This window comes from Indicator indicator, chromosome 5 (assembly GCF_027791375.1).
Source record: "Indicator indicator isolate 239-I01 chromosome 5, UM_Iind_1.1, whole genome shotgun sequence".
Lineage (NCBI taxonomy): Eukaryota > Metazoa > Chordata > Aves > Piciformes > Indicatoridae > Indicator > Indicator indicator.
Genome location: NC_072014.1, coordinates 35,475,832 through 35,492,815, shown reverse-complemented (window position 1 = coordinate 35,492,815; position 16,984 = coordinate 35,475,832). Strand labels below are relative to the sequence as shown.

The window sequence follows — 16,984 nt, the reverse complement described above, 5'->3', positions numbered from 1 at the left end:
CTGCCCTTTCTGTTGATTGAAAAGTGTAGCTTGTCAACATGAAAGATCCATAAACTCCATCAAAAAAACCCCAAACAACAAAAACATCAAAGCCATGTTTTCTGTCTCAGGCTAACTACGCTATCAGATAATGGCTTTTCAGTCAGAAGGTTAGTCAAGCAAACCTGAAGTCCTTTTAAGTACAGGGTAACACAGCACAAGCTGTAATTCTTTATCCTACTGCATAAATACTTAGTGTGCCAAGTCTATCACTTGTAACATATTGCAATTTAATGGGCATCTCGTAATCTGTCAAAGAAAGGAGTGATGAGGCCTCATTTATGGTAGATACACAACTGTAATCTAGAGAGCTGCTTGCTATTGTCACATGCAAACACATTTTCTGCACACCAGTGTTTTTGTAGGTGGGCAGTGATCTTTGCTACTGTTCATTGTTTACAAGGTTTTAGAGGACCCCTCTATTGCCAGATCTGCTTGCAAGAATAAAAACTGTTTTCTTCCAACAGCCACATATTGCAGCAGCCATACACTTCAAAAGCTTGTGGATCAGCTGTGGCAGTGCTACATCCAGATACTTTCTAAGCAGAAAGCCAGCCCTCCCAGTTCTCTCTGGTCCGGCCCATTCCAAGAAGTAAAAAGCCAGACACTTCTGTCAGCACAAGCTCCAGATTTTCACGGCTTCTGGTTTCCCCTGTGGCCAGCTGCACTAGGGTTTTATCAGAGCAGCTCCACTCTTGGTCTTCCACTGGGATAGTTACATATACGAAGCATGTTGATCTCTCCAGGATAATCTGTAAGTGCAGGGAACACAGAACACTAACCCATACCTTTATCAATCTCTCATCATGCTTGGTGAAGTATTATTGCCTCTAGCAGTATTTTCAAGAGTACCTGACATCTTTCCCTGTCCTTGCCAGAAACACTAAGCACTCCTAAGATTCACCTTTCTCAAAAATGTTAACATCCTTTTTTTGACCATTAGACTCTGAAGATGCTTCACGGGCTCACCAGCTCCCCACTTAGCCTTGCTATGGATTTACCCCAAACACCTGTTATCGACTTTCATTTGCTTCATTCACAGCTACTAGTCAGGTAATAGTAGCATGCACAGTGAAGGCAATCCTATACAGCATAAACTGCTCCAGTTTACATAAAGTATTATCCAGAGCAGAACAAAATGTGGCAATATATGCGTACAACAGGGAACGAATGTTAAAAAACAGCAGAAGCAATGGAGAAAAGCAGCTCTGTTCCATCTGAGTAGTCTTTAGACAAGCAATCTTTCCTTCACACCTGCAAATAGCAAGCTTGCTAATGTAACCAGACTGGAAACACATCTACATCAAGGAGAGTTGCCCAAAGCAATGCACCGCCTGCAGAAATGGGAACATATTGGCTTCTACACGTAACCATGAGAATTAAATGCAGAAGACAATTAACTTGTGAATATTTTTGATGGCTCCAACCAACTACTAACTCCTGCTGAAGCGGCACTCTTTCGTCTAGAGCTCAGTGCAAGTCCTAGGTCAAGAAATATCCCTCCATTTTTCTTCTTTAATGATCAGAACCTGTATGAAGAATTATGGCTGTTCACTACAAACTAGGCATGGAGGGTATGCTGAAGCCCAATAGGGCTGTTTGTTACCTGCAGTGACAGCTAGTAGCAGCCTGTGGGCAACACAAAGGCTCCTTTCCCCATCTGTGCTAAACTAGCTGTTCTGAACTATAGTTAAAAACATAGGAAGCATCCTTGTAAAATACCTGGTCGAAGATGCTCATCACAGCTATAAAGTAACAGTCCAGCTTGTCCTCTTCAAACCATGCTGTTCAGATGGACCAGCAGAAGCAGCAATAGTCGGACAATATTGTCTCTAGCTCAGCCCGGGCACAGGCTGCCAAACCAGCCAGCTCCCTTTGTATGTGCATACGCTTCCATCATCCACACTCTGCTCAAACATGAATCCAGAGATCAACAAATGCTGCGTATCCCATGGACAGCTGGGATCAACCTCAATCAGATATCAACAATTTACACTCCTGAATGGATCACAAAGAAGAGGGAGATGGAGCAAATGGGGATGACTGTGATGATTTGGCTGGGATAGAGTTAATTTTCTTCACCATAGCTGGTGTGCAGCTGTTTAGATTTGTGCTAGAAACAGTGTTGATATATAAAGATTTTTTTATCACTGATGAGCAGTGCTTGCACAGAGTCAAGGCTTTTTCTGCCTCTCACACCACCCCACCTGTGAGCAGGCTGGGGGTGCACAAGAAGCTGGAAGGGGATATAGCTGGCACAGTTGACACCAACTGACCAAAGGGATATTCCATACCATATTATGTCATGCTCAGCATATAAGGCTAGGGGGAAGAAGAGAGAAGGGGAAGGCACTTGGAGTGATGGTGTTTGCCTTCCCAAGTTACCATTATGTGTGATGGTGTCTGGCTTTCCTGAAGATGACTAAAACCTGCCTGCTGATGGGAAGCGGTGAATACATTCCTTGCTTTGCTTTGCTTACACACACAGATTTTGCTTTGTCTATATCTCAACCCACAAATTTTCTCACTTTCACTCTTACAACTCTCTCTCCCATCCCACCACGGGGAAAAGAGTGAGCAGCTGTGGGGGACTGAGTTGCCAGCTGGGGTTAAATAATGACACTGATCTACACATCTGGATCTTCAAAACCATGAAAAGCAAATATCAAAACATACATCAAGAGTTGAGTTTTTCATTATTTGGAGATGACAAAAAACCCCAAACCTTAATATCTGCTGATGATTCTTGTTAAAAAGACCTGGAAAGAAGTATTACAATGTTAGCAAATTCATGTTGGGTAGTTCTTTACTGAAGGGGATAAACACATTATTATGCCAGACCCTGAATTTACTTTTGTTGAAGAATAGCATTTGAGAAACCAGAAAGATTTTTATTCTTAAATTTAATTTAAAATGCAAATTCTGAAATCTCTTTTCCCAGCCAAACTGTAGAGCCAAAAAGAGTTAGAAATGCAACAATGGTCAAGTCAGCACAAGGCAACAGCAGTTAATATATACTCTTTTTTCTCTTAAGCTTTGTGTTAGCCACAATATTCATTTCTGTTCTATAGTCACCTAACTGGTTTTGAAGTCATGTGCAGCTTACCTCTTCTTGGCTGTTGTTATACAAAAACATTAATATTAAAGATTTATCTCATATGGTGGTGCTACATTAAAAATCAATGCACTGACAAACTGAAAATACACATGTAAGCACATTAAATACCTAAGAGCACACAGCTGTTACAGACCATTTTGGAAAAAATAGAAAATATTGATAAAACACCAAGCAACTCTAGATATAAAAGAACCTTTTTAAATCCAGTGCTCTGTTTGTGAAGTCCTGAGATGTTCAATATATAAGTAGCAAACTCCATCCCCATGTTTAGAAAGGAGCCATATGTTCACCTTGCAAATGTCTGCGGCTGTTTAAAGATAAACAGTTCTGCATCAGAGATCCTTAGTGCACAGCAGGTGAAATTGAACTTGTGAACAATCACCAGTTATTTCAGTGCAAAGTCTGGCACATTAGCATGAATGATTCAGCAGATTTGAGATAAGCCATCTAACCTGGCATTGGGAAAGATACTTTTCCCTTCTGCTCCATATGAGCATCCTTCCAGTAATGCTCTTTGTGGTAGGCTAAAAAAAAATCTGCTTCAAATTTCCTGCATTAGACAGGTAGGAATTGTAGAAATAATCCATTAAGACAGTCACCTAAATAACAATTATTAGGTATTCAGCAGTGATTGTTGTTTTATAGGTATTCTAACTGTCAAAGTTTTAAATACTGGTTAAAGCAAATGAAAAATACTGCTGGAATTGCAAACTGTGACACCAGCAGCCCAACTAGGCTGCTGAGGAGCAACTCTTCATTCTTTAGGGAATGGAAATATCTTTAAGAATTTAACATGACATAAAAGTTTATAATATTTGGAACCTTGAGGCTGAAACACAGAACTTTAGTGCAAAAAAACATATTAGCACATCCTTTGATGGCATATAGCAAAGATAGTAACTCAACTTGACGTGTTTCCCATCAGCAAATTTCATAAAATTAGGAACCTCCTTAGCACTAAACAGACGCAGTAATGGTATATGATCAAGTCTATTCACTAATTTTATCTGGGGTGTTTTCTGGTTTTTATCATTAAATAAAATTCTTTCTTTAATTCATTTTTGTTTCCACCTCAGTTCTGAAATCTGGTATCTACCGTGTAGGTAAGACTGGCTTAATTTGCGTAAAATCTCCTTTCCCTTCTCCAACTGACTAACACAATCTTAATTTAATTTATGTTTTTCATCTCTGGCTAGTATGACTTATTTAAGTAGAGAATTTGCAGTGTGAGCTGAAAGCACTATCAATGTATTCAATGAAATGAGCTAAAGCTTTTGAGAATTTAAATGCAAAGCACAAAATGCTTTCTGATAACATTTCAGAAACTTCAGTAGCAAAGCAATGGTAAGATTTAAAGAAAATTAACTTTTCTACTGCTAGTCCATCCTCACACCAGCTGTGCTGCTGTGTTCCATTAATGCTACCAAAATCAATGCAGTGTTAGGAGAATTCGAGTAGTAGTCAAGTGGTTAATCAAAATGCAGCCCAGGGGACCACTAACAGCCCCTTTCAGCATTACTAATAGAGCTTAGCACTGCAGTGGAAAATATTCACGTGTGGTCTTCTGCACAGTCATTACACTGTGCTGCAACAGCAAGGCTTGAAAACACATCATTCTCCCCAGCTCCACCCCACTGCTTTTGTGGGAGGCAAATGGATAGCAAAATGGGAAAAACTGCTTGATACTATATACAGTGTGGAAAAAGAATACAATGTGTAAGGCATAACAAATATAAGTCAAAGCAAAGCATCGCCCTGGGAAAGCTGTAATCTTGGCTATTTGAACCAGTGCAGCCCACATTCTATTATATTTGGTACATACTGACATTCTTTGGGGACAACTGTTTCGGTTTCTAAGGTATGGTCATTGTATGTACTACTTTCTGTACAGAATATTGTACATGCTACATTAACCCAAGAAATTCCTGCTGTAGTTCTTTTACGACAGAACAGCGGCATTGGAAAAGCAAAATAATATGCAGCACCTTAGCTTTTTTAAATCTAGTTTATCTCTGCAAGCACGAACCTCTAGGGCAAACTATGGCTGCAGGGTACTAAAACTAACAAGGCTGAGCAATATGAAAGAGGTCATTGGAAATAGCTGTGGAAACAGATCAGCTGATCACAAAGGCACCCAAGTCTTCTGCCCCATCTAAAAAGCTTCAACATATCATATCAGTCCCAAGTCTTTAGGAAGAAGGACATAGAAATACCACTACTAAGGTCCTTCTCACCATAGTAACTTTTAAAAAAAAGCCTGCTTGCAGCATTGCCAAAGCTGCCTTGTCAGGCTGCTTTGCTACATATGCATGAAGGATGCCAAATATCGGACAGGCATCCAAGCCATCACGTTTAAATGACAAGTAAATACTGAAGTCTGCATCCTAATGACTTTAAAGATGTTAACTCTAAAGTTGTTAAAATAGAACTCCACCAGCCAATACAGCAGAACACGTTAATGTCTAAGGCAGAAAAGCTATGGAAACTTTGGAGATACAGCAAAAACACTCTCCCTCACTAAGCAGTGCTACATACAGTAACATGGTACTTCACCGCTATTAGTTTTAGAGTTCTCCAAGTACTACCAAAAGAGGTGTGAGAGATTTGATGTGAACCTTCACTTGCTCATTTTTATGGGATCAAAGACACACAAAATGTTCCACAGTGACATTTTTCAAGGCAAAAGAACATTTCATAAGCAACCAGCCTGGCGCAGTGTTTGGTGCAATTATGCTATCTGAGGTGTTAGATGGTTGGTTACACTTATCAAAAACTTAGATTTTCACTGAACAAGCACAGTACAGTGATGATAATGGCCTCAGAGCATCTTGACCCTGCCTTCAAAACAAGTATTTATTTTAAAAAAATTGGTTTGTAAACTGCATATTCAGAATTAGTATCACTGTAATTTAATAGTGTTTTATAGTCTGAGGAACTGAAAGTTTCTCTTATTTGCTTAAATCAAGGTTTTCCCATAGCTGTCAGAACACAGGAAGAGTTCACAATTCAGAAAAAAACAAAACAAAACAAGCCTAAACACCAAGCTAACCCACAACACAAACCCCATACCCCACGATTACCAAAAAAATTCACATGAGGAAAAGAGAAGACTGATTCTTCGCTCATGTTTGTGCAAGCAGATTGCCCTATCTGATGAAAGGGGCTTACAGAAGTACTGTCCCACAAAAATCAAGGATTTCTTTCATAGAAATGCACAACTATTAAAAACCAAAGTGATCTTGTGACTGTCACACAGAACCAAGGATTCAGCTGCTATAGAAGGAGCCATTTAGAAAAACTCTGCTTTAAAGTGCCATGGTCTCATATTTCCCCATTTCCATTTAATCACCTCCAAGCTAGCACCTTTAAATTTACCTAGGGTGTGATTTGTGGCAGCAGCTCAAGGCTTCCTGTTCTAAAGGCTGATGAAAACTTTTATGTGCTAGGTGTCCAAGGTTTAGACGAATACTTTCCACAAACGCAGAAAGAATGGCTACCAAGTATCTTAAAAGCTTTCCAGATACAGCTTGGATAAATATAAACAGGATAGAGAGAGGGAAAAGGAAAGAGGACTTTGTTGCTTTTGAAACTAATCAGCTGAAGCTTTCTCAGCATGTCTACTAGCAAGTCACTCTTTCATAAATTAAATGGAGGTTCTGAAAAAGCAGCTGAAAATTAACAGTATGGATTGCTTGATGGTTTTGAGGAGGGAAGAAAAAAACCAAAAGTATGCTTGACTTTATATATGCATCTAAAGACGGAAAATAAATAACACAACCTCCCACACGAGCTACCCATGGCACTCTATGGCTTTGCTTTTTACTTAAACTGTGCAGTCTCACCCCCTACCAGAAGTCACATCCTCAACTCTTTTGGGATCAGGATTAAAGATATTTATGATACTAAGAGCTCAAGCTCTTTCACATAGCTCAGAACAGAAAAGCTATTTTGATCTTGGGTTTCCTTCAATGATCAGAGGAAGAAACGAAGTGTAGCATCACGTTACAAACACTATACCTAAACCCACCAAGGATATGAATACACAGTGCAGGCTACATATAAATTACCAGTTGTCTGTGAGTCTGAAAAGGAAGAGAGCAATTTCTGGTCTCTAAATGGGAACTCAAAAATTAATCTAGTAACAGTTTTAGTTCACCTACTTCAGAGAACTGAATTACAATCCTTAATAAATCCTCAAAATGTTCTTCTACCAACTGTTATCACCTTCTTATAATGAAGGAGCATAATCCAGACAGATTTTCTTCAGATCCTTTTATATGCCAAAAACTCCACACATCACCACAGGGTGATAGTTTTCATTGCAGATTTCACCACTGCTGCCTTAGTTCTACACCATGTTTGACAGCTAGAGGTGAGACCACCTCTGAATTTTGAACACTGAGTCACAATCTTCAGATGTTTGCATGTCTGTCTGAAGTACAATTATAAATCTTGGACAAAGAATATGTTTTACTTATGCTAGGTAATCTCCAAATACCAGCATATCTCATGATTCAGTATGGTAATAAGGAGTCTACTACAGAAAGAAAAAGTCGTGGGTCCTGTACCAAATAATGTCTATCTCAAAAATTGCATGTTCAAACTCCTACCTAGGCTAAGCTAAAACTAATGTATGTATGAACTGAAGAAAATATCTATAAACACTAACTCCAGAAAGTATTCCTTTTTATGCTATTATTATTAATGTCTACACAGAAAAAGTGAAGAAGAGTGGAATTTTTTTGTCCCATCGAGCGTGTTCCTTAATCTCAAAGAAAATACTACTGCAATCTATATATCTGAGTCACCATCAGCTGTGTTTACTAATGTCAGATGAAAGCATAGCCTGGACTGACTTCAGTAACTTGACCTTAGAATTAAATCAGGATTTCTGCATTATCACAATCCTCTCTACCTGTGTCATATGGATGCTCTTCTTAGGACTGCTTTCTGATAATTCTACTTGCACAGAGGAGAAATGTTGACTCCACCATCACCAAGCTGCACTTTAAAGTGCCATGGTTTCATATTTCCCCATTTCCATCTAATGACCTCCAAAACAGCATCTTTAAATTTATCTGTGATGTTATTTGTGGAAGCAGCTCAAAGCTTCCTGTGACCAACATCAAGCTGTGCAGTGCAGTCAACACCCCAGAGGGAAGGGATGCCATCCAGAGGGACCTTGTCAGGATTGAAAGGTGGGTCAATACCAACCTCATGAAGTTCAACAGAGCCAAGAGCAAGGCTCTGCACCTGGGCTGGGGCAATCCCAAGCACAAATACAGGCTGGGTAGAAAACTGATAGAGAGCAGTGATGAGGAGATGGCTTGAGGGTGCTGGTTGATAAGCAGCTCAACATGAGCCAGTGATGTGCACTTGCAGCCCAGAAAGCCAGCTGTATCCTCGGCTGCATCAGAAGCATGGCCAGCAGACTGAGGAAGGCAATTCTTCCCCTCTATTCCACTCTCCCACCTGGAGACTGCATCCAGCTCGGGGGCCCCCACCACAAGAGAGATACGCAACTGTTAGAGCAGGTCTAGAGGAGGACCACAAGATGATCGGAGGGTTGGAACATCCCTCCTACAAGGACAGGCTGAGAGTTGGGATTGTTCAGCCTGGAGACCTTACAGCAGCCTTTCAGCATATGAAGGGGCTATGGGATAGCTGGGGAGGGACTTTTTACAAAGCCATGTAGTAACAGGACAAGGGGTAAAGGCTTTAAATTGGAAGAAGGTAAAATTTAGATTAGAAATTAGAAATAAATTCTTCACCATGAGGATGATGAGGCACTGTAACAACTTGCCTAGAGAAGTTGTGGAGGTTCCAACTCTGGAAGTGTTCAAAGACAGGTTGGACAGGGCTTTGGGCAATCTGGTCCCTGCCCATTGTAGGGGGATTGGAACCATATGGTCTTTAAGTTCCTTTCCAACCCAAACCATTCTATGATCTCTGTTCTTTGTAGTTTGCAGCAAAATGAATACTACTTTTTTTTTTTTTTACCATGAATGTATTACTAAAATATACAATGAAGAAAAGCTCATCCTGCCACAATAGTCAGTTTTAAAATGTAAGATGCTCTTGAGATTGTGTCCAGTGATAACCAGCAGCGAGGACAAATATTTACAGTATAATCACCTTCCTGTCATTTGCTTATGTCTTATTTTATCACTCATATCTACTGAGGTAATATATAACACAGTAAAATTTACACAAGGTCACTGGACACAAAATGCAGATTTTGGGATGATGATGACTCTGCTTACTCTACAAAGATTTCCAAGTAGTGTCAATAGATGCTAATGTGCACCTTAAGCCGGCATGAAGCTTCATTTACTTCAGGAAGGTTTTTTTGTAGGTAAAAGGATGTAGTTATATAGATCACAGAACTAGGCCACGGTGTGCTGTGACAGCTCAATACAAATATAAAAAAATGCATTAAGTAGTTCCACTGGTACCAGGACTTTTCCAGGAAAATCTGCTAATGACATTTCACTCTTACACTGATGTAGGAAAATAAGGAAAAAGATCTGCAAAAAAATAAACTCAAGAAGTCTTAAAAAAAATACTAAAATATTAAACATATTAGCATGCTCCATAAATATTACAGCTGTCCAGACAGAGTGAAATTGCTAACATTAGCTAACAAGAAGTTGCCTAAAGTCAGCATAAAATACTACAGCTGATAAAGAGAAAAAAAGACAATCTAACATGTTTGCCTTCCATGATAAATTGATAGTGTAACACCTGAAAAAAGTATTATAAAGAAAACAAGGGAAGCATCATGTATATTTGTATACATACATGTTTCAGCTCCAGTAAAATGACAAACTATTGGGCAATAAAATGCCTTGTCTACAACAATTTTTGAATTATCTCAACTGCTTTAGCACAATAAAAAAGGATGCTGTTGAAATATTACAGACAAAACCAACACTGCAGCTGGTAGCATAATCACAATGTTTACTCACCTGGATTATTTTCTGAACAATTCCTTCCTAACAGAGGAAATATTTATATTGTGATTTTACTGGAATTATATGGCTTCTGTCAGGAAACTGCTATGAAGACAGAAGTAGAAGCAAGTTTGTCATTTCCATTTAGTTGCCTCTGATCAGATGAATTTCTGCTGATTGCTTCAAATGGATCAATAGTAGGCACTTCCACACTAGGATTACCTTCAAGCTCTATTCTACCCATTGGAACCATCCAGCCTGAAGATACCCAAACAGCACCATTATCCAAACAGCCACAGAACAATAATCAAACCTTAAGAAACTGTTGTTGCTGTTTAACATAGTTGATTCAGCTATTTTAAACTTAGTGTACCAAGAGTCAAAGGAAAAAAACTGAAGCTCTAATAAGACAAATAACGTTCTCTGCCACAGAGCACACCTCAGGCAGCAAAAAGCTATGTAAACATCACAAACTGCAAACTACCAAGCTCCTTAAATGTTGCTCCCAAGCACTAATACTATAAATCTAGCCAACTCGAAGAATAATAAACAGAATTCAATTCACCCTAAGAAGTGAAGAGAGTTACCTAGTCAGGTAAGAACAATGATCCTCTGCCTGTAAATATATAAACAACAACATGAGTGTGCTTCTTCCAATTATCTGTAAAACTTCTGAAATAACAGCATCATGTCTCCTGTTTGTCCAGCTACAAAAAAGAAAATACACAAGAATGTTTTTCTTTTTATATATAGCCCAGAAAATATAGCACCACACTAGCTCACTTTCCATTTAAGTAGAAGATCTTTCAATTAAGGTCTTGTGTTGCATTCCTTCTTGTAGCGACATGACTCACCCTGTCTGTACTCTGTTAGTGCTATACCTTTTCAGTCACTTGTTCTTACCTGCCTTCAGTCTATCCAAGACAACAGACACAGGGAGGCAGAAAAAGAAAAAGGTACCACACGGCTAGCAGTAGCAAACCACGCATGCAAAGAGCTGTTGTAAATGGCTATAAGCATATTTTATTATGTGGCAAGAGAGACACAAAGGTTTGTCTCACCAAGAGATAATATGGCTTTAATGTCCTGGTACAGACTAATGCGGTTTGGACAGAGCAGCTGACACAGCAGCTCTGCTGCTACACTATACTCGGGTAACCACTCCCAGACTTCCTTTCAGTGGTATCACTTTACCAAAGCTAGCATCTACTTCTGTTGTGACAAATTTAAGAGGGTAACACCCTCTCAACACAAGTGTTTATTTTTTACAGAAAACTCAAGCAAAGGCAACACTTGAGAGTACTGCTATCAACCTGTTTACCAAGATGCCCAAACTCCTACTTTGCTCTCTTTTTGGGATTGCAAAGAATTAGCAGGGTGGACTTAGGCTTTCCTGTGGGTCAAGACAGCCAGTACCTGTTTGGACTTACTAGATAGCAAAATAAGGGTAATAGATGAGGCAGTATAAACAAGATTTATTCAGTGTGCCAGCCGCATTCACAGCTGGGAATGCTACAGGAACTGAGATGTGCAGGTGAAGAAGTAAGCAAGGTAGTCTACCACCACGGTATGATTCAAATACTTGGAGAAGTTGCAAGGGTAGTGAACACAGCATTCACCATTAATGACTTAAGTGACATTTTAAAGCACCTTTTTTTTTAAGCTGAAGGTAACAAGTAGTTCATCCCTGTGTGTCAAACCATACGAACTATTCAGTACAGTAGGGAAAGAAATTTTTAAATGATAACTAGTAGTATCATAAGAAATGTTTTCTTTCAGTCAGTAATCGAGAAAGTGCATATCGTAGAAATGCAGAACAGATTCACACTAACCCAAACAATTAGGCTTAGAGAGAAAACTTCTGCCCAGTTTCACTGTTCTAAAGTGCAATCACTTAAAGTATGAAACATCTACTACAAACTACAGGACTTAAGATTGCCATTGATACAGGCTAGAATTTGAATTTTGTTTTCTAAGACATTCCAAATATCTTATACTGAAAAATAACATTATGGCTAAAAAAGCAAAATAAAGTCAACAAACATTTTAAAGAACTGTCATACTCACCTGCTACATTAAGCTTTTCAACTGCTCCTAAACTGGGAGCAGGAGTGGTAGTATTGTTGGTAGAGTTTGCTCCTGTTCCATTAAATACAAGATTTTCCACCTTGGACTCTAGCTTCCCAATACGTTGCAAGATATTATCCAACAAGACTGCAAGCGTCTTCTTCAAATCTACAAATTAAAATGAAAAGTTAAATTGCTTAATAATGCAATGCATATTGCCAGACAGAATCAAAAAACAGATAAAAGAATAAGGCTGGAATATATATAGACAATATATACATAGGCACTTCCTCAGTGCAAATCTTTGTCATTAGCAGTTCTATGCACTGAAGTTCCCTACTTTGTTCAGCCTCAGATATAAGTTTCCCTGGACATGGGACTTATCTGTGTTTTTTTTTTATAAAGCACATGGCAAGTCAAATATCCTATGGTAAGGGTGAAGTGTGTGCCTTCATATGTACACACGTAGAACAAAAAAATGCATACTTTGTAATAGCTCGAGTAACAAGAAGCTCCTGGAACAGTAATGAATCTAAACCTAAATCCATATTCAAGCACTATCAGAGAAGCACTTTGTTAGATTCCAACAGTCAGTTGGAAACAAAAATCCCTTTCCCAAAATGGACAGCTTTGAGCAAGTAAAAAAACTTGTTCCTGCATTTCCTCCACCACAACCAGATTCTGCCCTGGCAAAATAAAAAAAAAAAAAATCTTAAATTCAGTCTTCCTGTCATATATACAAAGCAGCAAAGACCAACTTCTTCTTTTCTTCAGTCTGTTGGTGATTGCCTCTACCTACCTATTTGGTCAGCCCTTCCTTTACACAGAAAGCAATGAACAATAGCAGGAGTTTGCATATCAAATGACAATCCAGGAAGAGTTCTCTGACAATTTTTTCTTTCCTTTTTCTTTTGTTCAGATTTCTTGAAGTAACACAGACAATTGCACGAGGGGAAAAAAAATAGACCACTATCAGACTAACCTCTATAATTACAGTGGCAACAAGCCAAAGAAGATGAAACAAGTATTGTTCTTTGTTCATTTACTCTTGTCTGAGGATTAAAGAATTCAGTACGATGAATTTACATTATTTTCCCATTTAATTACATAAAATAATTACATGTGTGTACAGATATTTTCTCCTTTCCACAGGTTTAGAATCAAATGACTTTCTTATCTCTAATGGAAAATGTCTCCATACATCTGAAGAGATTCCTTTGCCCCTGCATGAGTTGCATTTTTGCCACATTTATTTTGTGCTCCCTTTATAATTTTATTCCATGACCAACCCAATTCTTGTGCAAATAAGAAAGTAAATAAGAAAAGGCTATTACTTTTTGAAAGCTTGCGAATTTTTTTTCAAAATAAAAGGAGAGTTGTATTTATTCCATGGTGCCATAAAGTAGACATTTTTCTTTATAACTGTGTGTTTTTCTTTGCCCTTTAAAAGCCAGAAAATAGAATCTTAAGCGCTAATAACCTGGACTATTTTAAACAGAGTCCCAGAAGCCACTTAATGGTATAGTGTGTAGAAGAAAAGAAAGAAAGGGAGCAGAGACTTAACATGAACAAAATCATGGTATAGGAAGTAGAACAAAAGCTAAGAAAAAAAGGGTAGTAAAAAAAAAAAATATCAAGCCAAAGAAAAAACCCCAGGATGCAATGAGGAAGATAGTTTACACATAGGCATACACACCGATCATAATGGCCAAACATTGTTACTTTTAATACTAATACAAAAAAAAAAAAATGATGAGAGACTGCTTATCAGAACAAAACAAACAAACAAAACAAAACCAAACCAAAACAAACCCCAAACCCCAACCAACAAACAAAGCAACAACTGGAGGCTAGTTTGAGAAAGGGAGGGCAGAAGCAGAAACGCAATAATTTTTATCAAACAGCTGTTTGCTACTATAAAAATCCAATACTCACTGTGTATATTTGGACTACAACTTTTAAAAGGAAAGTGTCCTATGCCCCTAACCTGACTGGTGAATATACAGTAGAAAGAAAAAGTGACAAAGTTATCAAGCTGTGTAATCACAACTAAGGAATGACCAAAAACCTTCTGGGTCGGTAAAAGCAGCTGATTTGAGCAAACTCTAAACTTATTCTTGAACATGGAAATTACGACTGTGCTCACTAAGAGCAATCAGAGGCTAAGATTAAAAGAAAGAGGAAAGGTAAACAGTAAGAGCACTCATTTTTATAATTAGTGAACTAATTTCTACCAATTTCCATTAACGTTAGTCATTACCGTGTTTATTCCCGAACAGTTAACCTCATCATTTGCTAACAACACATCATTGGGTATGCCAAATAGGACAAACTAACTTATAAATTAATTATCTTACTCAGCTGCATAAAGTATTGTTTAATACTGTGTTTAATATGCTCATTCACCATAGCACTTCTCCCTCTAATCTTTTAACTAAATACATTACCATTGTTTTGCATCCTTCTAAACTATTTAATCAAAACCATCTGTCCAAACTTGTCTTTACATTTCAAATTATTCTTAGCCATGGAACCTGAAGTTTCTACACAAGACTTAGCTTTACCTTACAGAAGCATTACAAAGTTATTTCAGCCACTTTCAAATACAGCGTAACTTCTCCTAGAGAACCTGACCACTGTATGGCAGCAAATCAACTTATTCCTCAGAGATTTGGAATGGGAAATGAATGCCAGAGGCAACAAGCTGCAGGGGGAACTTAGCTCAAGGATACTGTGTACTTTACACCTAACTAGGGCACATATTAACACAGTTATCCTTCAGTTTCTCAAGGCATATTGTTTGGGTTTGCTGTTGGGGTTTTTTTCTTCTTCGATTCACCTACCTTCAAGCACCCTTACAAGAAAATGGGACACTGATGATGGCTGTAGAGCAGATAGGGCTTTGTTTTAAACCTACACACACAATTCTCTACAGACCTCTAATTGCTTGGAGGTCTTTAATATAAATAGTGATCTAATACCACTCTATTTAGCTTGTGTTGCTTTGCAAGACTGCCGTTCAACATGCAGTCACAAATCAGTGGAGGTTACAGAATAAGGATGGCTTGTTATTTTAACAAAGCAATAAAACTGTTAGCTATGTTTTGGATGATAATCTCAGGCTTACAGGCAAGCACACTCTGCACACAAACTCAAAAATTCTTTTTTTTTAGAGGAGAAAAGTGGTAACAGAAACCACACAAGGAGAAAATCTCTCAGCAGTATATTTTCATTACACATATTAAAATGTGAAGAGGATTAAGAGAAAACTAGAGGAAAAGGTGCAGCTATTATCTGTTGATAAATCTATCTAGTCTTTATTCTTTGCCTAAGCCTACAAGAAACACCTATCCAGTTTCTTCTGAATATTAGGGCAACTATAAAAGGAAACAACTCTACCTGACTAATTAGCCATTAATTTTTGAGATAGTCTGAAAGTACATAGATAAGTATGAAAAAGCAAATTCACAAAACGCTAAAGAAGCAAGGTGTACGATATGATCTCATTAATTGAAAAGGGGCCACACCTAACCTGCAATTGGATTGTATTTTTATAATATTTTCTGGCAACATACTTCATTCTTTTCTGCATGCTTTGTCTCTCACATGCACACAAACTTAGCTCTCACATTATACAAAATGAAAGACAGCATTAAAACTTACTGCTGAACAAAACACTGAAATACACAAAAGGAGCCTTCTGCCCTGAGAAAAATTATATATTTAAGCTTAATTTAAAATTATGACAGATAAACTTAAACATTAAGTAAATTGATTGAACAAAGAAGTGAAATGGGAAAGAAGAAGGAAAACACAGCAGGTCTCCACTTTATCAGTATGGCAAGTTCTACATCCACAAGGAATTTTAAAGATCACTGGCACACAAACTGAAAAGCCTCCCACGCTTCTCAGAAACAGCAATAAAGGTTTTTTCAAATGAAGTTCTAACAAGTAACCAGAGATAGAGACCAGATATAGCTACTAGACAGATGTAATAAAAATTAGCAGACAAGTTAATTTCCAAGTGACTGGATATGTACTATGTGTCCCATTTCACACTTGCAAGTGAAGACTATTTTCTCCAGTGGTGCAGAAAATCCACAGCATTGTCAGTTGAGCAGCATTATGAAGAAAAATGTATCGCCAAGTTAGAAAAAACCTTAATCAGATTTTCACATGATCTAGAGCACACACTTACCATATGCTGTCACTGTCCCAACATAAGGCCCATCAACCACATTTTTATTTTCTTCAGCTAATGCTTTGATGTATCTTTTGCTGAGATCCAAAATTTGCTCACGCAGAACTGAACTGCTTTCATGTTGTGTTTGTTGCTGAATAGTAAAATGCAGAAGCATCATTCCCCAAATGAAACCAAAAGTCACCAGAAAAAAGCCAAGTTTCTGAGAGGACAGCTTCCATGGAGAGAATGCCATGATTTCTGACAGCTTCACACAGTCACTACAAAGATTCCTAAAGCATGAAGTCAAACAGCAAGTCCATGGTTCAGGTACATAAATATCACAGAGCAGGACTCAGTCTTATTCCAACTCCTTAGTCAATGTATATCCATATTTCACTTCCATCCTGTGCAAAAGGAAAAAAAAAAGAAGCACAGTTACCACAAGAGACCAGAAGTTTTTACTAGATAAACAGGTCTTCACTCTAACTGGTACAAAACAGAAGCAGACAACATGCTTTCTTTCTAAATGTTTAATTTGTATGCATCAACGCTGTACTGCATTAGCCAGGGCACAAAGAAGCTGAGAAAAGCACTGGAAAGAGAACAAAGAAGGAGTGATGTGCC

The 16,984-nt window shown here is 38.2% G+C and overlaps 1 protein-coding gene across 1 annotated transcript in view; it reads right to left on the bottom strand.

Moving 5' to 3' along the window:
• MGAT5 (alpha-1,6-mannosylglycoprotein 6-beta-N-acetylglucosaminyltransferase) overlaps positions 1-16,613 on the bottom strand; it is a 75,453-nt gene extending 58,840 nt beyond the window's left edge. The window contains exons 1-2 of the mRNA XM_054380958.1: positions 16,376-16,613; positions 12,178-12,345 (exon numbers count right to left, since the gene is read on the bottom strand). Coding sequence (XP_054236933.1) covers positions 12,178-12,345; positions 16,376-16,613 — 406 coding nt within the window. The remainder of the gene's footprint in view (positions 1-12,177; positions 12,346-16,375) is intronic.
• Between the last annotated feature and the right edge of the window lie 371 nt (positions 16,614-16,984).